Genomic DNA, 24754 nt, shown 5'->3' with positions numbered 1-24754 from the left:
AATAGCTTTCGGATCATTAGAGTTTTTGTTAATTTCTAGCTGCTCTAAAAGATTCAGTTTACGGCCTTTATTTTGTACGTGTAACGGAGTTGGTTTATTACTATCACTAAGTGAGTGATTTTCATCTAGGAGATGTTTGGCAAATTATGATTGTATTTTATTATTATTTTTAAAAGATCTTATATGTTCTTTGAACCTAGTATTAAAGGACCGGCCAGTTTCGTATTGAATTTGAGATTCAAAATACATAAACAGCGTTGCATTCGTCACACTGGAGTTTATAAATGCCGCTATTTTGTAATTTGAGTATTTTACTTATTGAGTTTTTGAGATGATCCTAAGTTGTTATTTGTGCGGAAGGCAATATCTAAGCCACACTTTTTGAGGACTTTGGCAGATTTATTAGATGTCGGTCCGATGAATTCTAAACACCCGAATTTATTATTCGTCTTATTATTAGTCGCTGGGTAAATTAATTTAAGGTTTTTTTTTTTTTTTTTTTTTTTTTATTAATATCAATAGCAAAATTTGTACATTATGTAGGTTTAAAGTATAATATAAGTATATTTTTTGTATTTTTTTCACAGTCCTCCTCACTAGGGTTTCCTGTTCTGAGGCGGCCTGTAGTTTTTCTTAAATTTTTGTATTTAGTTTTGAATTGTCTTTACATTGTCTTCATAATGTTTGTAAGTTGATTGTTACTTTGATCTCTAAGCCATGTTTTGACTTTTGTTTTAAATATACTCATTTCGTTTATTTTTTTGGTTTCATTTGGTAGAGCATTGAACAATTTTATAGCATGGAATTTATTATTTCTCTGTCCAAAGGATGTGTTTAAACTGGGAGTAATCAGGATATTTTCGCTTTTTGCCCTGGTTGTGTATTTATGTTGGGCAGTGGAGTATTCGGATATGTTTTTTTTCAGTTTAAATAAAATATTTTTTGAATATAGTTTCTGTACATTGTAAACATTGAAGTTTTTGAATATTTCTTCTGTCGGAGTTCTAAGCGGAACTTTCAGTATAGTCTTTAATACTCCTTTTTGTGCTATATTGAGCCGCTCTGTGTGAGTGCTCAAGGCAGACCCCCATCCAGTTATTCCGTACTCTATTTGTGATTGACACAAAGCATAGTATACTTTTTTAATATCGTTTATATTGAGGATATTGCGAATGTTTCTAAAGAAGTATATGTACCTGGTTAGTTTTTTTGTAATTACATCTATATGTGAGTTCCAACGGAGATTATCATCAATTTCAATTCCAAGATATTTGATGCTTTTGGAGTGTGCTATAGTGGGACAGAGGCATGATAAGCCTTGATTTTTTTGATAAATTCCTTGGCATGAATGTAATTTGAGATTAAGGTCCTCTGACGGCTGCCCTCTGGCTGTTTTAGAAAATGTCAGATATTTTGTTTTATTGACATTAAGCGTCAGGGAGTTTCTTTTAAGCCAGTTTTGCAGGAGACCAAGTCCGTGTTCAGCTTCTTTGTAGGTATTTATCCAATCTTTTTCTTTAAATAAAATTACTGTGTCATCAGCAAAACTAATGATTTTTCCTCTTGTTTCTAGGTTACAGATATCATTAATGTATATTAAAAATAATATTGGACCTAGTACGCTTCCTTGTGGTACTCCATGGTTGATTAGGAGAGGTTTGCTTTTTCTCTTGTTAATTTGGACGCTCTGTGTACGCTCCGTCATATAGCTTTTTAGTAAGTTTAGTGTTGTACATGACATACCAATTTTTGAAAGTTTTGAAAAAAGTATTTTGTGATCTATTGTGTCAAAAGCCTTTTGTAAGTCTATGAAGATTGCCAAAGTTTTTTCTCCACTGTCTAAACTTTTAGTGATCATATCGGTAATTTTTTCTATGGCGTCACTAGTACTTAAGTTCTCCCTAAATCCATACTGAGTTTTTGATAATTTTTTATTGTCTTCTAAGTAGGATAAGAGTTGTTTTTTTAGTATTCTTTCCAATATTTTTGAAAATGCATTTAGTAGGCTTATTGGTCGGTAATTGTTTATGTCATTTTTACATCCTTGTTTAAATATTGGTATAACAATCGCTTTTTTGAGGGCTGTAGGGAATATGCTATTCGTTATAGACATGTTGACTAAGTATGTAAGTGGTTCGATAAGTTCTTTACAGAGATATTTTATTGCGTTGGTTGAGATTGTGTCCTCCCCCGAAGAAATATTTGATTTTAAAGAAGAAATTGTGTTTTTGATATCGTCAGCTGTAATTTGTTTAAAATTGAGCTGATTTCTTTGCTCAGGTGGTTCGTTTATTTGTACATCTTCGTTACATTTTGTAACTTGCTTTGCTAGATTTGATCCTATATTTATGAAAAAATTATTGACGTATTCAAGTATTTGGTCAGGATTATCAGCGTATGTCCTGGGAACATTGTTTATATTCAGCACGTCAATTGATGTAACGTTGGCAGATTTAGAACTGGTTATTTCATTTATTATTTGCCACATTTTCCTGGGATTTTGTTTACAATCTACAATTTTTTTCTTATAGTAGGTTTCTTTTGTATACATAATAACTTTTTTGCAAATGTTTCTGTATCTTTTGTAGTATCTTAACATGTGTATATCGTATGGAATTTTTTTAAGTTTCTTGTGTAACTCGTCTCTTTTTCTTATGCAGTTTATAACATTCTGTGTAATCCATGGTTTAATATGTACATTTTTGTGTGAGATTTTCTTAGTAATTTTTGTGGTATTAGATAGTATATTATTCTGAAGAAGTTCTATGAAATAATTCCATGCATCATTTGTATTGTTCATGCTTTGCAGTTTTTTCCAATCGGTACATTGTAGATTATGTTTAATGATATTCCAGTTGATTTCTGTTTTTTCTGTTGTTAATGGTTTTTTCTTCATTTTATTTGACTTGTTTATTTTTATTGAAAGCATAGTTGTATAATGATCGGTTATAGTTGAATTAAATACAACAGTTTGAGTAATGTCTTTTGTTTTACTCATTATATGGTCTATGCAACTTTCACTGTTGTCCACTTTTCGAGTAGGAACATTTATTAAGCTTTCCAGTCCATGGGATGCTAGCATCTGCAGATATTGAATTCGCTTAGGGTGTCCATTTTCTAAAATATTTATATTTACATCTCCAATAATAAATATGTTTTTCGTTTCTTTAAGAAGGCAGAGTTCCTCGTCTACGGATTTAAGGAATGGGTCGATGTTTCTTGTTGAGGGCGATCGATAGATTGCTAATATAGCTTTTTCTTTACTGATTTTAATTTTTAAACAATTGGCATTTGTGATAATAATTTCTTCAACTTCGGCTTTTATTTCATTTTTAATGTATATAATTACACCATCGTTTTGTTTTTTGTTATTCAAACTTGAGTAGGTTGTATATCCAGCAATTTCCAATTTCATGTATTTATGATTTATCCAACATTCAGTAAGTATTATTATTTGAAAATTAACTTTTAAATATTTCAATAAAATTTGCAATTCATCAAAATTTTTTCTTATGCTTCTTATGTTTTTGTGTAGTATATTGAAAGAGTTGTTATTTAAATTCGATAGATCATTTGGTTCCGAGGTTAATATAATGTCAGCCATTTTTATATTTTTTTTCGTAATCGTTTTTGTGCCCTTTTGTTATACAATATTTTTTATATCATCTACATGTTTTATATAAATTATTTTTTCGGTTGGCCTTCTTCGCGTCATTATTTTTCCATCTTTGAACCAAACGTAGGAGTACATTTTTTCATTGGCAGATTTTTTCGTTTTCCAGAGCAGTTCCCTTTGATATGGGCTCAATTATGGTTTTCACCAAAGTTGATTTTGGGTTACAATGACAATACTCTTTTTGCACTTCAATTTACAAATGATTAATTTCACTGCCACCGTCACAAATACTGCCACTTTGTCTAGCGTATCACTATATATTGTTTTTTTAAGCGGGTTATGTTATTAGGTTGTTTTATTGACACTATATTGATATTATTTACGGTGCTGTCAAAAACGGCTATTGAGTCAAATCATAGACAAGACTACCTTTTTTGTGTTTGTTATTATTAATTATTTTTTCAATGTCTCTACTTATAACTTGAAGCTGTTATTTTTATCAATAGTTAGGATTGTATTTTTTTCCTTCTCGTATGCTTTCTTGTTGAGTTGGATGTTAGTAAGCCTATGTACCATTGAGTGGTAGGCAGATAATTTATGTGACCATGGGTGTAAAGATTTATAATTAATGGTCGTGTCTGTAAACGTAGGCTTACGGAAAATTTCAAATGTATGTTTATTATTTTCTCTACCGATTGTAGTCTAAAAAATTAATTTTCTTATTACACTCTCTTTCAACCGTAAAGCAGATTTTACGGTTGATGGAGTTAGCTAATGTGACAAAAAGATCTAATTGTCTGTTGGTACCTTTCCAACAGACCAAAATGTAGTCAACATAACGAACATAGTAAATTATGTGTTTGCTAAAGATTGAATTTAAAATTTGTTTTTCAATGTAATCCATGAATATTTCTGCAAGAAGTGGACTGAGGGGCGATCCCATTGGTAATCCGTCGTTTTGTTGATAGAATTTATCGTTAAACTCATAGTAGTTGGTTTCCACACAAATTTTAAATAGATCGAATAAGTCTTTTTTAGTAACTGGGTTTATATTAGATTCGTCTAAAATATCTTCAATGATTTTAAGGCATTCTTGAATGGGGATATTGCTAAAGAGGCTTACTACGTCTAAAGATATGAACTGGCAATTGTGCAGTAGATTTATGTTTTTTATTTTATTTACAAGTTCGAGAGAATTTTTAACGCTATGTTTTGAGCAGAATTTAGTATGTTGTTTGAAAAGAAAGTTAAGTTTTTTGGCGAGTATTGTCGTTGGGGAGTTTATAAAAGAAACGACGGGACGTATGGGGATATTATCCTTGTGAATTTTAGGTTGTCCGTATAATGCAGGAGCCCTTGGATTCATCACCATTGCACTTCTTCTAGCGTATTTATTTGGGAATTTTGATTGGTAATTATTTATTAGGTTGCGCACGTTTACTGAAAAAACAAACTGGCCGGTCCTTTAATACTAGGTTCAAAGAACATATAAGATCTTTTAAAAATAATGATAAAATACAATCATAATTTGCCAAACATCTCCTAGATGAAAATCACTCACTTAGTGATAGTAATAAACCAACTCCGTTACACGTACAAAATAAAGGCCGTAAACTGAATCTTTTAGAGCAGCTAGAAATTAACAAAAACTCTAACAATCTGAAAGCTATTCTAATTAATGAACAACAAATATAATTCGTTCACCCCTACTAGATATCTTCAAACCTAGTGCAAATATGAGTGCATTTATATGAAGTACTTAATTATACTATTAAAATAACCCTATGAGTCATCGTTTGGGAATAACTAACATAAAGGCCTTCAGTCAAATTTAAACATTACAGTAATTAGGGAAACTTTAGTGGGGTAATAACCAAATAATTTCTAACATTTTACTCAGAAATCAATTAAGAAATCATTGATTGAAATTAAAATACCTATCTACAAATAATATAAATGTATCGTCTGTAAGTGGGCTACACACAGTTTGATAATGCCTTCAGAGGGCGAAACAGCTGTCACGCGTAATAATAATTACAAAGCATAACTTGTTTAAAAATAAACTGTTTTTATAAACCCAATAACAATATTCTTGAATATATAAAAAATAAAAATTATAATGGAGTACTACAAATTAAACTTAATAACAATAAATCTTCTGTTATTCACACTGTTGACATGACCCGACTAAATTATTTGATTCCATGTCTCCCTCTGGCATCCCTGACATGGAATAGGGAGACATGGAATCAAATAATTTAGTCAGGTCATTTATTCACATTCATGAATCACCTCATACATACTCTTCTGTTATTCACACTGTTGACATGACCCGACTAAATTATTTGATTCCATGTCTCCCTCTGGCATCCCTGACATGGAATAGGGAGACATGGAATCAAATAATTTAGTCAGGTCATTTATTCACATTCATGAATCACCTCATACATACTCTTCTGTTATTCACACTGTTGACATGACCCGACTAAATTATTTGATTCCATCTCTCTCTCTGGCATCCCTGACATGGAATAGGGAGACATGGAATCAAATAATTTAGTCAGGTCATTTATTCACATTCATGAATCACCTCATACATACTCTTCTGTTATTCACACTGTTGACATGACCCGACTAAATTATTTGATTCCATCTCTCTCTCTGGCATCCCTGACATGGAATAGGGAGACATGGAATCAAATAATTTAGTCGGGTCATGTCAACAGTGTGAATAACAGAAGAGTATGTATGAGGTGATTCATGAATGTGAATAAATGACCTGACTAAATTATTTGATTCCATGTCTCCCTATTCCATGTCAGGGATGCCAGAGACATGACCCGACTAAATTATTTGATTCCATGTCTCTCTCTGGCATACCTGACTTCAGAAAAACAAAAACTTTGACAAAACCTAATTGTAGGACTCTCTCAGTGATCCGTCGCTTGATTATCAAAATAATATAATTACGGGTATATTTGTATGTAAAATTCAGCACTCCGCCGTGCGTCTACACTCAAGCATCCTTCGTGGTTCTTGCAAGATCATCTAACGGATAGTCGATAACAGCTCATCGAGAAGATGGTGAGATCTCCCCTTAATGTGACGAAACTATACTATTTTATTGAAATGGAATTAAAATGTTTCACTTCCTATGATATTGTTTGATTTTCATTGTCATGATCGATTGATTCCAACTGCTCTGAGCCAGAGGAACTATGGTATTCTTGATTCGGGGCTGAAGGGAGGGGGAAGAGGAAGGTTGGGAAGTATCTCCGCATTAGCTGAATGATTTTGGAACAGAGGGATAAATTGAATGAAATAGTAATGAAAAAGTGAATAATTTATTTTCTAAGTTCACTTTCAGATAGAGTCATAAAAACAATGGTACATGATACAAAATTTATGAAATAAACTTAATCTATGGTAACTATATAATATCTCAATTAAAAGTAGTTTAAACGCATCTCACCATAATAATATATTTTGATTCTCTATGGCCCACTATTATTGTATTATTTTGTGAAATTTAATGTATATTTAATAATTAACATAAAAAAATCAATAATAATTTAATGTACAATAAATTCAAATATAATAATTAGTCCTCTAATAAAAACAATATTACAAAAATATATTTCAATCTATTAACTTAATTTTAAAATATGTGCAGTTGGTAAAATGTCGACCCAATAATGCAAATAACCCTTTTATTCGATGTTCAAGGGGGTGTTTCATAACCTCTGAGCAATGTGTAGAGTAGCTACCCGTCAAGTAACTTTAATCGTAGGATTAACATGGCGGTACAAACAGATATTTACTTGACAGGTGGCGGTTACCCAGTGGTGGTGAAACAGCAGAGCTAATAATATACATTATTTGATTAGTACTAATCAACAGGTTACTCAGAGGTGGTGAAATACCCCCAAACTCTCACCGATTCAACTGAGGAGGTTCTTTCTATAAGTGGAGGGTACACATAAATAACAATAATTTCCTGAAGATGATAAACATTTAGAATATTTTACTGATAATAATCACGACTAGGGAACGGATTAATATGCCTGAAAAAACCTTGAAATATGCTTTAAGGTGGTGGGTAAACGAGCAAGAAAAAATGCCCATTATTGCCGAACAATTATTGTCTTGCAGGGCAATGTGTTGGCCCAAAATATTACAATGTCACGTCAAGATTGCCGTAATATATAAGACAAATTCACAACACAAAATGATTTTGCAGTAATAACTCCACCATTCTTGTATAAACTTGTAATATTAATCGCATTCATAATTACAACAGTTTTGGTAGCAGGTAGAATAGGCAAACAGAGACACATATTTTATGTAACAGAACGAGATGAAAATAAATTTGGCCTGGCATTGTTGTTGTAATATCGGTTGCCGAGCGAACTTACCATCAAGACAGGGTAATACGTCGACAAGAATACGCAATACACAACAATTTTGACCGACAATATGGAAATATTATCGGATATACCTTGCCGGCAAGAAATTGTCGAAAAAAGTTGCTCGTTTACCAGAGCCTTTAAAAAGTGGGAAAACACAGACCAAAATAATCCATAGTAATAATAGTGTGATCTGTACTGAAACTGATGTCTTCAATTGACCACAGATAGAACAAATGAAATTAATTTTCTGTTCAAGAAAGAAGTTCGATACGTAAATGTTTGATCAATTTCACCAGATTTAAGGAAAAATTGAGCTTAATTTGGGCACACCAACACACCCAACACATACTTGTATTTTATCTCTTGAGTGACTAAAAACCTTGAATAAAGCGCAAATAAATACAAAATTAAGATAACCTCAAACCTAAATGTACTAGAAGTGTTCCAAAAGCATAATTACTTAGTGTTGACATACACTCGGCATCACAAAATCTTATAAAGCGATTGTCTCTTTCAGATGTGCAGCGTTGCCCTGACCCGCGTCTCCGGATGAAGCCAACAGTCTCTTGAAACCGTTGGAAAACCCGTTGAACGGCAAACGATAAGTTCAGTTGCCTAGCAACATCACACTGTCGCATCTCTGATTGCAGTAGTGCCACCACTTGAGTGGCTTTATGTTGTTTTCTAAAGCTAATTATTCACACTCTTCAATGTTCGGATAGTGAATGACCTACATTTTCTACTTTATTATTATTATTACTGCGCAACATTTCTTTAATGTCCAGTACTCTGAAAATTCGTATCGTTTATGAAATGAAACTATTGTCTGAAAAGAGGTCATTAAATGTACTTTCAATTGATATCAATATTGTTTGGGTTAGATGTATTGGCTCGGATCAACTTACACTTGAAACTTATTTTCAAAGATGTGCGATTTTTCTGACACGAGTGTAGCAAAATTTTTACTTTCCACTTTACCAAATTTCTAAAATAAAATATATTTTCAGTGAATTTGAACTGATGGCAAATAATATGTAACGAGAAAATATAAAGCAGTTTTATTTACAAGTATCCATTCCCTAATCATGACAGCATAAAAATAAAAATAGTATATTAAACATTTTTCGACACATTGTTAACAATTATGGCACTCACTATGAGGAGCTTGAATACTATGTGCATTTAATAATAAAAAAATTATGCATAAAGATGCTAAAAAAAAAATTACGTAAAAGGATATACAAAAATTAATACAACCAAAATATTTCGTCGAATCACAAAAATTATTTACAACCAAAATAAAATTTTATAAATTGAATTGATTAAAAAATGCAAATTGATATGTGAAAAATTAGAAATATTACAGAACGAAATATAAATAAATGTGTCTGTTAATATTATTTATTTTTAATCTTAAAACAATTAAAAATACTGAAAAACTTAATCAGAGTCATTATTAAAGATATCTTTGGATATTAAATTTGTATTTTCACACGACAAATAAAGAATAGCTACAGTTAAAATTAAATTCCATGAAATGTTATACATAATATATTAACAATAATATAAAATAAGCCACATTATGAGCTCTCCACCAGCTTTAATATCAACAAGACAAGTGCATTTTCTCTTCTTATTTCAATGATTATCGCGATTTCAATGATTATCACGATTTTAATGATAATCATGATTTTAATGATTATCACGATTTCAATGATAATCATGATTTTAATGATTATCACGATTTCAATGATTATTACGATTTCAATTATTTTCATGATTTCAAAGATTTTGACGATTTCAATGATTTTCAAGATTTCAATGATTTTGACAATGTCAATGATTTTCAATTAATATTTTTTTCAACAATAAATCAATTTAACATTTTTTGACTAAATAAACACTCTTATTAATAATATTAACATAATAACTTATAACCAATGAATTATTTAGAAGTACATACGAAAACTAACTTAGCCCTTTGCACACCATTCATGAAAAATACTGCAAAAGTGCGTAATGTACATAGTGTGGGGATGCAGGTTTGGTCGATTTACGCAGTCAAAGGTAACATTTTTTAAAATTCGTCATCCTTAACCCGTAAGCTGCTGATAACATGCATGGTCGTTTTCGTTAGTTTATTGTGTAAAAATTAAACATGCGTAGTGAGTAGGAAATCGTTACACTAAAATAGGTAAAAACACATTTGTTGTTTTGAACAATAATCCAGTACTGTGGTATGTATATTATGGCAGAATTAATTGAACAGCTTACAGGTTAAGTGGAGATATGTGTTAAAAGGGGAAATAAAATCAGGTGTCTTTATCGAATTTATGGAGTCCAAAGAGTTAACGAAAATTAAAAAAAAATGAAAATAAATTTTTCCTAATAAATAAATAATGTAAAAGATGTGATCTAATGTTGCAAATTGCATAAAATTGATAAAATCTCTCAATTAATGATAATTACGGATTGCAGTAAATAAACTAATACAAATGAATTATAAGCACTAATGCCCCAAGAAAAGTTTAATAATATTTGTAGATACGTAAAAAAGTAGGTATTGCTAAGAATAAGAAAACTATATGTACTAGAGAAATAATAATAATGATATTTTAAAGTAATTAAGTAGAAAATTGATAAGTAATATTTATAACTTGAAAATAAAAATGTGATTCAATCATACAGTACATAAGTGTCATGATTTTAAATGCCCCATACTTAAGTTTATAAGAAATAATAACTTGAATCAAATTCAATTAATTTAACTATGTATACGTTTGACATAATTTTCTAATTAATTCTTTAAAAATAGTAGAAAGATATATATCTTTAATGTATAAAAAATCAGCGTGAGATATGGATTTGAATTAAAGTCGGTGTAATGTAGTTTTTTAACAGTAACATTGTGGTATACAGTAGTGAATGTTGGAAGAAGTCGGAGACGCCCGAGAAAGACATTAGCAATAGCGAAGCATTGCGGGGTTCACTAGTTTTAATAAGAATTCAAATTATGCATAGTGAAACCCACTTATAAGTTTCCCACTAAGAAGTTTTCATAATTTGATTTGCAGAAAGATTTTCCTCAGAGAGTTTTAAGACAAAATGAATTATTTACACAGTGCAAGAAACAATAATAATATCTAACATAAAATATGTAATAGTGAATTAACCTAATTATAAACTACATTTGTATAATATGTATTGTCATTATCGAGGGAATGGGTAAATAATTGTTTGTTCACTTTGGCTTGAGCAAATATTTAATGTGAGCATTATGGTGGTCAAACCCGTTTTATGTCCAATAATAGAAAAGAAAACATTTATTATAAAAGATTGAAAATATTATGTGGTTGTTTATTAGCATGCCGTATATTATGCAGAGATGCAACCCAATCCGGTCATTTTGTGAAATCAAACTTTAATGTTAACATCATGTTTTGAGGTTGGCATCAAACTATATCCTTGACATCAAAATTTACAGACGTCATAAAACTCCATATGCAGTTGTCATAAAACTACATATACAGTTGACATTAACAATTGTAGTTGACATCAACATTTACGGTTAAGGCGATGCACTACGTCGTGTAATATTTTAAATTGAGCCGCTATCAATAACAACCCTTACGTAGATGGCGATAAGGTTTAAATTCCCGCTTAACACCATCCGCCTGTTTTGATTTACGCAAGAAAAAAACATGGCCAAAAAGTGCCTTTTATTTTATCTTGTGGATGTTCAGGCATAAATATTTAATTTTTTTTCAATCATATTAAAAATAATTTAATTTGCCACATTATACAATAAAATCATAACCGAAAATGGGTTCGTAAGTAGGAGATTTTGAACTTTAAAGCAGTTTTCATAGGCCTTTACATTATTTTTTTCTGGGCTTATAAAAAGACTTATCTAAAAAATACTCGATTATTTCAAAGGCCAAGATATATTCTACTCGCAGTATTTAATTAAAGCATCTGAAACGTTTCTAGGCGACCAAATTTTCAAACCAAAAACACATGATTTTGCATTACTACGTATGGCATCGCCTTTACAAAACCAGTTCGCATGAAACTTTACGGTTGAAATAAAACTTAATAGACATCAAAATTTACGGTTGACATAACTTTACAGTTAATATCAACCTTTATGGTTGACAAGTGTTTCACCGTTGGTAAAATATATGCCAGAGAATTATATTATAAAACAATTAAAAAAAAAGGTTTAACCTCAACTAGAAAGCAGAAAATCTATTTGTGCAATCTGAAGAAGTAAAAACACTCGAGCGGTGAGCTCTGGGGTTATAAAATTTGCACAGCTTTGACCGTCTGGAATAATTTCTGGGTCAACGTCACTATTTTCAACTGCCAATAAGACGCGACGAGAAGTCGTATTGTTTTTTTATAAAAAAAAAAAATTGGATAGTAGTATTACGAAAAAATAAAAGCAGTATGTTTACAGGAAAGTAGATAATGAATTATTAAGTAATGGCCAGTAAAGAAATCTAATAAAAAAATATGAGAGCATTTAACAAAATTTATTATTGTTCTGCCTTTCAATAAGCTTATAATAATATTTGTTTTATTTAATTGAGAACATAATCACAAAATTTCACGGAAACTTCTACAGTATGTAGAATGCTATGTAAATATATGATAACAACTAATTTTCTTATTCTTTAATTCATACAGCTATGTTGTCAAATTTCTTTTAACAATCTCAATAAGAATACTGCAAGATATAAGGTGTTACGATTGTCGACAAAATATTAAATATTTGCATCGCCTTTGATTGCAGACTAAATATTAAATTCATACTGGTTATTTGATCAATTTTTTTAACATTGGTAAACATTATGGCAGTTGATTTACATAATTATATTTTAGAACTTCTCATAATTTTGTAAGTCTAAAACAAAATACATAGAAAATTGACATCATTTGCGAATCATTCGGCGTAATCTGACAATTCTATTCAGAAAGCATGCAATCTATTATTCTTCTCTCCTATCGGCAGTTCGCTATCATCGAGGTAATCATCACCCTGCAGAATACAGCCAGGAATTACTTTGCAACAAATAAACCAATTGATTCTGCATCAAATTCGTTAGTTTTTTCGGCCGATGTATAGACGTTCATTCGTTTAGTTCAAGTCAATTCACAATTGGCTATCAACATAGACTGCAGGACAATTTTGCAATACACAAATCAATCAATTCTGTACCAAATTCATTAGTTTCTTTGGTTACGAATATTATCATCGAACTCCGTAATGAAGAATTACCATTACAACTTCCACTGAGGGTTAGACGAGAGAACGGGTCACAATCACAATAAAGCTCACGGCTTGGTAATAAATGGTTGACATTAAAACATATAAGTAGGTATTTTTGATCTTAAAATAATGGTAATTTAATTCAGATGAAATATGTCTCCTTAAATTTTAAAACTGTACAGAACACTCGAAATCTATTCGTTATGTAGGACATTATATTCTGGAAGACACGGATTGAAATCACTATGTGCACATACATTCTAAATGTAATCTTGTATACTGGAAGACATTAATTGAAATCAGAGTGTATACCTGAATAATACACAATGTCCTGAAACTCGTAGTATAAGGGGGAAACTGGCGAATCTACATCACATTTCGAGTTGATTTTGTAGTAAATGAGTTTGAAGTTGCAATTTTTTAGGTCAAATTTGATCAAAAAGATCGGTCACTAGATTACTGTCTTGTAAAATGCGTCAAAGCATAGAAAAAATTGAAATGCTGAGATGGAAAAAAAAGGGTTTTTTTGGGTTTTCAATGCGATGTAGATTTACTAGTTTCCTGATTATACTATGAGTTGACACTGTTTATAATAAAGGTATTGATTAAATTTCATTCTCAAATAAAATCTGTATGGAAGTAATCATATATTTTTTCGCAACTAGTAAGACTGTTCTCTTCATAGAATTAACATTCTTTAACAAGATCGGTGACCATCTTGAATGTAGTGTGTAGGCATTTATATAGGAAGATGTTGATTAAATTCCATTCTCAATGAATTATGTACGGATGATCTTCAGAAATTTTGGATATTTATTTATTTATTTTACGCCTATTAAGGCTTTTACGCATATGATATGATCATGTCAAAAGTTGGTTGACAGCATAATACTTGGGTCTATTCCAAATGCACTAAATTTAATTTCCTATCTCCGGTTTTGTACATATGAAGAAATTTTAGTCTGTGGAGAATTCATCTGCATCATTATGGAAATCAAAGAAGATTGGCAGTCATCTTCGATGGCAACATCCAAGCTTTTATATAGGAAGGTTTTTGTTTTAATCTCCAGAATAATTTGGTGATCCTCTGATGCTTTATGTCAAAAGAAAGTCAAAAGTACAATGAGAAGGTTTTTTCCAAAAGCATGAAAATAAATTTCATGTACGCCATCGTGTGTTGGATTAATGATTAAATTCCATTCTGAATCAATTCTGTACAGAATTCATTCGTTTCTTGGGCGGTGGAGTGGGTGCCCTATCCTTCATAGAAGTCAAGTTCTTGCGCAAGGCGTGCGCGGTGGCGGGCTGCAGCGACTTGTAGAGCGCCGAGGAGCGCGGCGTGAAGACCTGGTCGTAGTCCTGACGCAGCATCACGGGGCTGGTGACGGCGCTCCGAGACGGGGAGTTGTTGGGAGACTTGATGGAAGGGCTGGAGACCATGAAGTTGATGGCCTGGTAGCAGCTCTCCGGGGATGTGGGGGGGAGGGGGGGGTGGAAGGAGGAATTGTGGTCGGTGCGGACAGTCTTCTGCGGAAGGGGAGGGGGGTCGTCTTCATTGCTGATATTGGAATCTGTTGTGCCTGAAATTCAATGATAATTTTATTTACAGAGTTGTAATGAAATTAGTAGTCAATGTGCTCCTTCAGATTTGCCATCTAATTATTCGATGACAGCCAAAAACTAATAAGTGAACTTTCTTGGCTAAAGAAGGAAGTAGCGCAACACGGCATAATACCCCAAAAATAAATCACTATTGGCTGTGAAAATCTCAAATCACATCAAACACTTTATTGTTTATTTCTAAATTGTGTAAAAAAAACAATACAAGCAGTCGGATAACTTTACCTGCAGAATTCCTGTTGGAATTGGTTCCGCTTTGCAGAGACTGCGGCCTCTGGGACAACCTTCTTTCTTTCTCCACTTCGGAACGGAGCGGTCTTGAAGGAGTCAGCTGAAAAACAAAACGATTACATATAAATTACGTACAAATATAATGATAATATAAACAAAATAATATTTGTAAGCTGTTTTGAATCAACCGTAATAAGTTTTAATGCCATGCAAGCTGAGAGGATAGAAGCGAAAGTATTGGTTTTAATAGCGTCAGCCTTTCATTGCTTGGTAAATAATAATAATTATTATTATATAGTTCAATATATACCGCAACTTATGTTACTTTGTTAAGCTAACAAGAATAAGTAAGATTTATGACTTTGTGTTAGTATAATCAATGCCGTAGTCGTCATCACCACTTGTTCAAGATATCACACGGCAGAACAGATGCTCTAGCACAGCGCAGCGCGAAAGAAGAATGGTGCTATTGAATGAATGTTCTAAAACAGTAGATTTTTTTCATTACTTTTTAAATTAATATCGTCAAAATGTTTGTACACCTATCTTACCAAATGTGAAGAATGTCAAAATAAGGAAGCTTGTACTGTAAATGGATTATTAATCTGTCGCATAATAAATTAAATTCCTCATATATGTGCACAATATAATCCCTCGTATATGTCTCTCCCCAATTCCTCGTATATGTGCACAATATAATACAAAATTTTAAAGCATTGACATTTTTGGTAATAACCTAAAGAAATATCGATATGAAGTAATGCGTACGATCGATTATTAATATGAGAGTATGGAATGTATCGGCAGCATCTCCTATCCTCTTCCTCTCCCCTTCCTTTAACACCAAATTAATTTTAAGATACTAAAACTTCATTTCTAATGCACTTTAACATAAGAAACTTCTGTGGCTTGACTTCAGTTAACTTGTATATTTATATCTATCATTGTATATTTATATCTATCATTGTATATTATATAAAAGCTGTTTGTTTTTTACAAAATAAATAAATAAATAAAATTAAAAAATAACAAAAATACTGAACACAGTTTGGTTGCCATGTAAGCATAATGTAAGAAATAATGTTTGAACAAGATTGGAGGCCATCTTGTTTTGACAGCCCCAGTGGTTGAGAGGTAAGGCTCTCGACTAGCGATCTGTAGGTCGCAAGTTCTAATTCCGCCAGGTGCAAGTAAATTTTATTTGATTGATTTGTGTTATCTCGCAATTTAATCATTTAAAAGTAATATAAGGTATATTTGCGAAACGTTCCAGAGTGGAAGACACTGTCAGTATCACCCTGGTGTAAGATCACCATTCAGAATTGAAATTTGCTTTAGCTGTGTTTGGTGACCAGATATGAACAGGCAGGTACTTCACCACCTTCAGTCTTATAACATATCCCAATTGGAGATGCCATAGTCTCACCGGCTCCAGGTGGTTGGGAGCAGTTGTCCCTTGGTATTTATACAAGAAAGTGTTGATTTAGCTCCTTTTAGAGAAATTATACAGCGCAATATAAAGCGAAATAAATATAAAATAAAATAACTGATTAATAATGGCGAGCTTGTTGTTAAAGTGGAAGCGTTTTCCAAATTAGAAGCCTTGTTTTAGTTTTTGATTTTGCCACTATTATTGTTGGTGTAGCTTACTTTGTTCTCATAGAAACAACATGTTGTCATGCATGAAATTATGTAGTAGTGTCGGGACAGGGAGTGTGGGGTTCTATCCTCTCTGGCTACACCTGCAGATACATTGCACATTGTTATGGCCACACTCAGACTGTATACTACTTCATAAGGTACTGGTGACAAGCTGTTGTAGTATATAAAGGCTTGTATCTACATAATTGGGTGCCAAATGAATAGTGAATATTTGTCATCTGACACCAAAAATAATACAGAAGCACCAAAATTTACTAGTCTATTATTTATATAGTCAGCAATTTATAGATTATCGACAACCGTAAATCATATTCTATGAGCAAGCACTGCCATGGAAATATTTTTATTTTATGTTATTCTGTTTATTAGGTTTTCTCTTAACAAGGAATATATCGACCAATAATAATAATAATATTGAGGTTGCCTCCTATTTTTATTTATATATTATATTTATAGAGTTAATACAACGGTAAAATTAGTTTTTCGATATCTTCAAAAATTACGAAATTATGAGCTTTCAAAGTGAGCACGAGTGAAATGTATAAAATTGTGTCTCTTGAGGTCACACAAGACATGATTATTCATAGTTCGAATGGCAGTGATGCATTACTGCCGCGCATGCACCGCGATATCACACGCTTTTCGGCGGGCCGCAAATACCAATATTTGACGTATTATATATTCGAAACTATTCGGTATTATTCAAAAACTTCTGTCTTTAACGAGTTCTAATTAATATGATATAGGTATTTGAAAATAACATGAAAATCATTAGATTATAGACAATCTCATAGAGAAATCGACTTTATATATAGGTAATCAATATTTGTGCTCGGAAATTATTTTTGATAATCAAAGACCTAGTTGTTTGAATTCATGTCACATTTGAACTACCGTTCTCGGCCAGTAAGCGTTTTTTCAAAATTCAAGTTTTGTTGTTGGATCACCCCTCGATAAATCGGCCAAGCGCAAAAACCATTAAAATTTAACTGAACGCTGACAAGCCGTGGCGACTAAAGTGGACTGTTCAAATGATGACGCCAAATGTGACGGGAGTTCAAATGCCTCGGTCTAAATGTATTTTAGATAAATACAATAATTTTTGGAATCCAACATAGGTGACTTAGGTCCCGTCGAAATGATACCCAGATTTCATGTTAGGAAAGTCTACCAATTTGGATGTCTACGGCGACAAGTTAGTTTCAGCACTGTAACGATGCTGATAAAGTTATGAGCGTTAATTTACATTTTTAATTTTGTGGTAGTTCTGTTTACCGTTGCATGGTAAAAAATAATTATTAAAAACAAAATTAAGATATTATTTTTAGTACTGTAGCATTAAACCATAGAAGCCATGATGATCCAGAAAAGGTATTGTTAAAATTGTTATTTTAGCCCCGAATAAATGTCTGGGACGCAGAACATTTGAGAAGGCTTTAAAAACATTTAGAAAACCAAACCCAGGATTAATTTCCTTAACTGAAATAATACATTCTTAAATTTTATTGGAATACTTATGGGAACAGATTTCAGTCTGGCAGCTTTCTACTTACTACGACAATTGATTATAAATAGTATAGTTTACCTCCTGTCTGAGTTCCACAATGGTGCTAGCCGTGCACAGATTGTCCATGGCAGACAGTCCCTTAGCGTTGCCATTGGAGGTGGTCAGGGGGGGCGCAGGGCCCGTGTACCACTGGCTGGTGGCCCCCGAAGGGGTGGAGGGAGCGCTGCTCAGGGGAGCGGGGGCCACTTCACTCTGGAACAGTGATATATGATGTAAGTAATGGCAAATCTGATTCTAGTTCTATTTTTGTAACGTAAGATAAAAATAGCTGCTGAAAAAGTAATAAATCGGCCACGAAATTCCTATTTACATGGAAGCATGTTGTATTATTACATTTTTATTTGTTAATGATAAACTAATGTTTATAAGACAAGTTATTATGCATATTTTTTTTTTTTTTTTTTTTTTTTTTATTGGTTTTCAAGTTACAATCCCGTTAAACTTCAATAAAGCAGTTTGTCAACAGGATGTTAATGATCAATTACATACATACACACATAATATTATTACTATAACCATACAATTAACACAACTAAATTAATATAAACTATCTCTATTTAGTAACCATTGTTTCAGCATATATCTCAATCTATTTGTGGAATCGCAATTTTTTATATTAATGGGTAACATGTTAAGCATTTTTGGCACGTTAAATTCTAGGGTTCGCCGTCCGTATTTATTATTATATTTTGGAACAAGCATTCCGTCATTCTTTGTAAACCTTGTATTATATTCATGTTGCACTTTCCTTTTATAATCAGACTCAGATATATGTTGGATCAATATTTTGTACCATAATAAGGCCTGCACCGGTAATATTGTTAAATTTCGATACAACAATGAAATGTTTCGTCTCTGTGAAAAAATATGTTTTTGAGCTAATAACTTCACCATAGAATTTTGTACTGATTGCAGGTGGTTTAAATTAGTTTTACAAGAGTGACCCCAAGTAGTTAAACCATACCGTAAAGTTGATTCTGCGAGTGATAGGTAAATAATTTTTAAAATATTCACCGGAACGAAACATTTTAGTTTGTATATCCTACCCACTATCGCTCTCAGCCGCTTGCAAGTTTTGTTTATTTGTGAATCCCACTTGAAATGACAATCAACAGTCACCCCCAAATAAACGTATTCATTTACCAGTTCAATACTTTCACACATACATGGCTGTAGAATGTTTTGATGAATACATATAAAGTTATGTGAAATTATTTTAGGCATGATCTGAAATGAAGCATGTGGAGACCGTATGTGCATCAATTTAGTTTTCTTGGTATTAATGATTAGACCTGCGTCATGTGACCATTTTATCAGGGACGTAAAGTCATGTTGCATATATTTAATCGCAATGGATAATTGTTCATCAGATATGACAAGAGCAGTGTCGTCAGCATATACAAAGTGTCTTACATATTTAAATAATTTTTTCATTATTGATACAAATATAATATAAAGGGTTGGACCCAAAATCGACCCCTGCGGGACTCCAGCACAGATTTTTTTTCTCCCACTCATTTTTTCTAATATTTTTACACATATATGTCTATTAGATAAATAATTTTTAAACAAATTAAGTAGGTTACCTCTAATTCCAATTGCTTCTAAGATTTTTAATAATTTTTGTGGGTCAATTGTATCAAACGCTTTGGAGTTATCTATAAATAGTACTAAAACATGTCTTTTATGGTTTAATTCATTATTAATATAATTTGAAAAATCCTGTAATAAATGCTCTGTGCTTTTTTTCTTTTGAAAGCCATATTGTTTTTGGTCTATAATGTCAAATTTTTCTAGGTATTTATTTAATTTTAAGGAAATATATTTTTCAAAAATTTTTTCAAGTGCAGGCATTATACTGATAGGTCGATAGTTTCCTATTTCTGAGTGCTTTCCTCCTTTGTATATAGGTCTAATAATAGCACATTTAAGATCATTTGGCAATTCAGCTTCTATAATAAGTCTATTAACTAAGTGCGTTATAATAGGTCCTAAAATATCTATATGTCTTTTTATGTCGTACATTCTTATGTTGTCCATTCCCAAGGATTTTGAATTTTTCATTTTCTTAACAATATTTTTTATCTCAGTGAGAGTTGCCTTTGGTAAATACATACTGTGAGGTAATTCTATTTGATTAACATTGGATGCCTTAAAATCACATCTGTGTAACATTTGGCTTATACTATCTGAGAAATAATTTACATATTGGTTTGTTACATTTTCCACCGTCTGTTCCTTTAACACATATCGTGAGATGACTTCATCACAATTACTTTTAGTTTTTCTTCCCAACAATTTATTTATTTCATCCCATGTTTGCTTAGTATTATTGAAACTACGTTTGAATTTATCTTTAAAATAACAATTTTTTCTTTTAGTAATTAATTTGTTGACATTATTTCGCATGTACCTGTATTCATTTTCATAAGTTTTATTACAAGGAGAATTTTTCCATCTTCGAAACAATAAATCCCTTTTTTTTATTAACTCTAAAATATCTGTAGTTATCCATTTTTTGATCGCATGTGGTCTTTTGGTTGGTTTTTCAAAAAATGACACAGTGCTTTTTTCATATAAATTAATGAAATTATTTTTAATTTGATGATACAAAAAGGTACTTTCTTGTTCATTGAGTAAAGAATTCCAATGTATTTCTCGGATGTGATTATCACAAATGATAACAAATTACTGCTTATAATAAGATATTTTCAATTTGTATGGATGTTTCAGGCGAGTAATTAATGCTTATAATAATTTGTTATTACATTTTTACTTCAAATACCTATCTGAATTTGACGGGTCGGCAACGAAACTCAAGTTTTCAGTAATTAGTTAAGAATTTGTTGATTTGAAATATGGTTTTTGAGGTCCCATGTCTCATTTCGAATAAACTACAACTCTTCTACTGTAATACCAACTGTACAACCTTGACATGACGGTTTATTATATTATGGTGGGCAACTTCACCCAAGCCCAACCAAATTTGGGATATTTAAAAAAAGATTGTGTGGCACCTCACAAGAGTTTCCCTGTCTGTATAGTGTAGAGACAGTGGAACTACGTCACATTATGAGGTGGGTTAAGGTAGGGGCTGTAGGAAGGGAATTATTAAAGCGGGACTTGAAGAGGCCCGGATTATATGAAGGAGGAAAAATAAATGCCGGTAACTTGTTCCACATACGAGCCGACTTACACTAAAACGAGTCAAAGACAACCCATTCTCATGAATCCGACATCAACTGTAAGCGGGTGTTCCGCTCGTGCCTGCCGAGTTTCACGCATGTGCACCGGGGATCAATGGTACTAGCTCCTTAGCATTAGAGATGGCAATCGGTCTAACATCAGACGGACGGCCCTCCTTTGCAAACAATCCAGTATTGAGGGGGCTCCCAAATCAACTATTGGGTGTGCTTGAGATTTGTACAGGGTTAGCAGCTGGCCACAATAGAAGAATTTGCTAGGGCTATATAAGAAGCCCAGTTTCTATGGAGCCCAATACTTGAGCCCGTCTGATATACTTACCTCTTTTTTTTGCCTAGCTTTTCAATGGAGTCTTTATTGGGGAGGCTGTTTCCATCAAATTGCACCAGACAGTCATTGATTTCCCTCTTTACTGAAGTCTGACACACTTGGGGTTTTGAAACTGACCAGGTTGGCCTTACGTGAACCGTCTTGAGGAGGTGATCAACTTTTTGTTTCAAAACTTTCCGAGCGGTTCAGACGTCATATGTATGTGGAAGGGGGCTTGTCAAAAAGATAACCCCTGTGAACAGTGCTGTCATATATTACAAAACCAATCTCGGCCAGTGAAAGGGCAGCAAGAAGTCTCGATATTAAAGGAGTTTATTAAACTTCATTCTCGGCCCGTCTTTTGCTCCAGCAGCAGAGTAAAACAGTAATAATTTGTCTACATAATATGAAATAAGTGAGGTCTCTATTTGCCGATAATGCAGTAACATTGATTTTTAATTCAAGTGATGTGTGTAATGTGAGATTTTTTGTAGATGCAACATAATTAAATATACATTATTCATAAGTGGAAAAAGTACCTTTCTGCCCCTTCTCCTGTCTTTGTCTCTCTTCCTGGTGGTGGGCATGCCCAGACTGGCATAACCGCTGGAGATTCCACTGCCCAGGGAGCCTCTGTAATAAGGAAACAATACAGTTAGTACAAACATCGTCAAATGCATCCGGTGACCAGCCAGGCGCCACGGGTTCAATCCTCTACTAGTTCAGTCCTTTATCTTTGCACAAGTAACATTTTACCAGGAGAGGAATTCAAATATTGTTAGGTTAATCGTATCTCAGGAATGTTAAGTCTTTCTGTTAAAAAAAGGAAAGAAGCAATCCGTCATCAACAGATTGACTGTTTTCACCTAACTAACCTAACCTAACTCAACAGCAGGGTGAACCTGTGAATTGTACATAGGGTCAGCAGTTGATAGCTACATAGACCTAACCTAACCTAACTCAACAGCAGGGTGAACTTGTGAATTGTACATAGGGTCAGCAGTTGATAGCTACATAGACCTAACCTAACTCAACAGCAGGGTGAACTTGTGAATTGTACATAGGGTCAGCAGTTGATAGCTACATAGACACAAGTCTGGCATTTAATTAACAACACTGAAGTGTTGAAGTGAAGAACAGACAAATCAGAATACTGTTGAGTGATACATTATTTTAAGTGATAAAAACCTAACCTTTTTTTCAAGGGTTCTAATTTGTCCAATTACCGAGTTTTACATACCTATGAACCTGTTTGTTGAATTGTGATGTAAATGCTTTGAGGGAATTGGCTTGAGTCCTTCCCATAGAAATACCAGACCTGAAAATAAGACAAAATTACATAAAAAAAAATAAAATGCTGAATAATAATATGAAAAACTTACGACAGTAATGACGTCGAGAGCTGAAAATGGTGGCATTTGAGAAGTAAAGAACAGATGAGCAAATTTAATAATCTAAAAGTTATTGTTGCTTTGTATATTTGAGTTAAGGGGCCGTTCAAGTATTACGTAAGCAGATTTATTACAATTATTTACCCCCTCTTCCCCCTTGTCAGCAAAAGTAAGCAAAGCTCTTACCCCCCCCCCCTCCCATGCTTACGTAAAAATTGGTACCTGTATGCATTTTTCTCTAATGTATTCTGTTATTCAAGCGAGTACCTAAACATATTAATTATTTGTGGGAATCCCCGAATATGTATTCGGTTTTCAAACATAGACAATGTGTGGGTTGCCAATGTGTAAAAAAAAAAATAACTACTGCTGAGCAGTGCTGACGTAATCACTATCTCGACCCCCCCACCCCCCCATGTCATCAAAAATAAGCAAAGCAAAGACCCCCCTGCCCCCCTATAGTGCTTACATAATACTTGAACGGCCCCTAATTTGTGCTTTATAGTTAGGATTTTGAGTAATTATTGTAAATGAAAGTGTATCTCACTCCACGCTGTGGTTGGTCTGGTTGGATATCTCGGACCAGCGGTTGTCGGGAGAGCTCTCGGCGAAGCTCATCCCTCGGGTGCTCAGCATGCTCATCTGTCGGCGCATCGTCACCATTGAGATCTCCTTCTCCAGCTCGCAGTTCTACACAAAACATACAATGTGACTTTGTAGCAGTCTCGCCCGTTAAAGTACCTACCGCACTGACATTCAGCATTCTCAAGTTGCCGTCTTGTTTGGCGATCGAGTCTGAAGTGCGCATCGTTTGGATTTGGTTCGACAGTTGTGGCTCGAGTCCCGGTGGCACGAGAGGTTCTGAAATACTTGCTGACCTTGGCGGACCCTGAATTTACGTAAGAGGCCCTTTAAATTGAGATTGATATATTTTTAGTTTCTTAGGGATTACACTGATAATTTATAGATTTGTTCAGAATTATCTAATTCTGAGCTGGCGCCCATTTAATTCTTATAGCATCATTTATTCTTTGTAAAATTTTCAACTGACATGACTTGCATTTTTAACTATCGAGAATTTCTGTCTCGACACGCTTTGAGATATAACCTTTATATTGAGTCTCTTGTTTCTTTTATTATTACCTAGAGCTATGTGTTTAGAAACCGCATTTTATAAAATAAATCTTATATTTGCTATAAGAGTTTTATTTCTGGTGCAAGCATTTAATCTACCCACATATATCTTGAGTTCCTTTAGAGAAAAATACAGGTAAGATTATTTGTTACAACTTAATACACATTCATCATCACGGCGCTGCATCCCGGGGCGGGATTTGACCCTCTCCACTGCCTGCGGTACCTCGCCATTCCCTCCCCGTCTACCTCTCCACTCACCTCATTGTTCTCACAAAAATTGGTCTTATTTAAAGTTCTTTTGCTAAATATTTAGTAGTGACCTTAAACTGGAATTAC

The 24754-nt window shown here is 33.0% G+C and overlaps 1 protein-coding gene across 2 annotated transcripts in view; it reads right to left on the bottom strand.

Moving 5' to 3' along the window:
- Positions 1–6994: 6994 nt before the first annotated feature.
- Positions 6995–24754, bottom strand: part of mbc (dedicator of cytokinesis protein myoblast city) — a 116815-nt gene continuing 99055 nt past the window's right edge. For both annotated transcript variants that reach the window (XM_089646873.1, XM_089646874.1), the window contains 6 exons: positions 23829–23971; positions 23131–23208; positions 22430–22523; positions 18396–18569; positions 15143–15248; positions 6995–14877 (listed from right to left, as the gene is read on the bottom strand). In XM_089646873.1, the coding sequence (XP_089502999.1) occupies positions 14504–14877; positions 15143–15248; positions 18396–18569; positions 22430–22523; positions 23131–23208; positions 23829–23971 (969 nt within the window). In that variant the 3' untranslated portion in view covers positions 6995–14503. The remainder of the gene's footprint in view (positions 14878–15142; positions 15249–18395; positions 18570–22429; positions 22524–23130; positions 23209–23828; positions 23972–24754) is intronic.

Source organism: Hesperophylax consimilis, chromosome 25 (genome assembly GCF_061612785.1).
Source record: "Hesperophylax consimilis isolate HC1 chromosome 25, BYU_Hcon_1.0, whole genome shotgun sequence".
NCBI lineage: Eukaryota > Metazoa > Arthropoda > Insecta > Trichoptera > Limnephilidae > Hesperophylax > Hesperophylax consimilis.
This window is presented reverse-complemented; position numbering and strand designations above follow the sequence as displayed.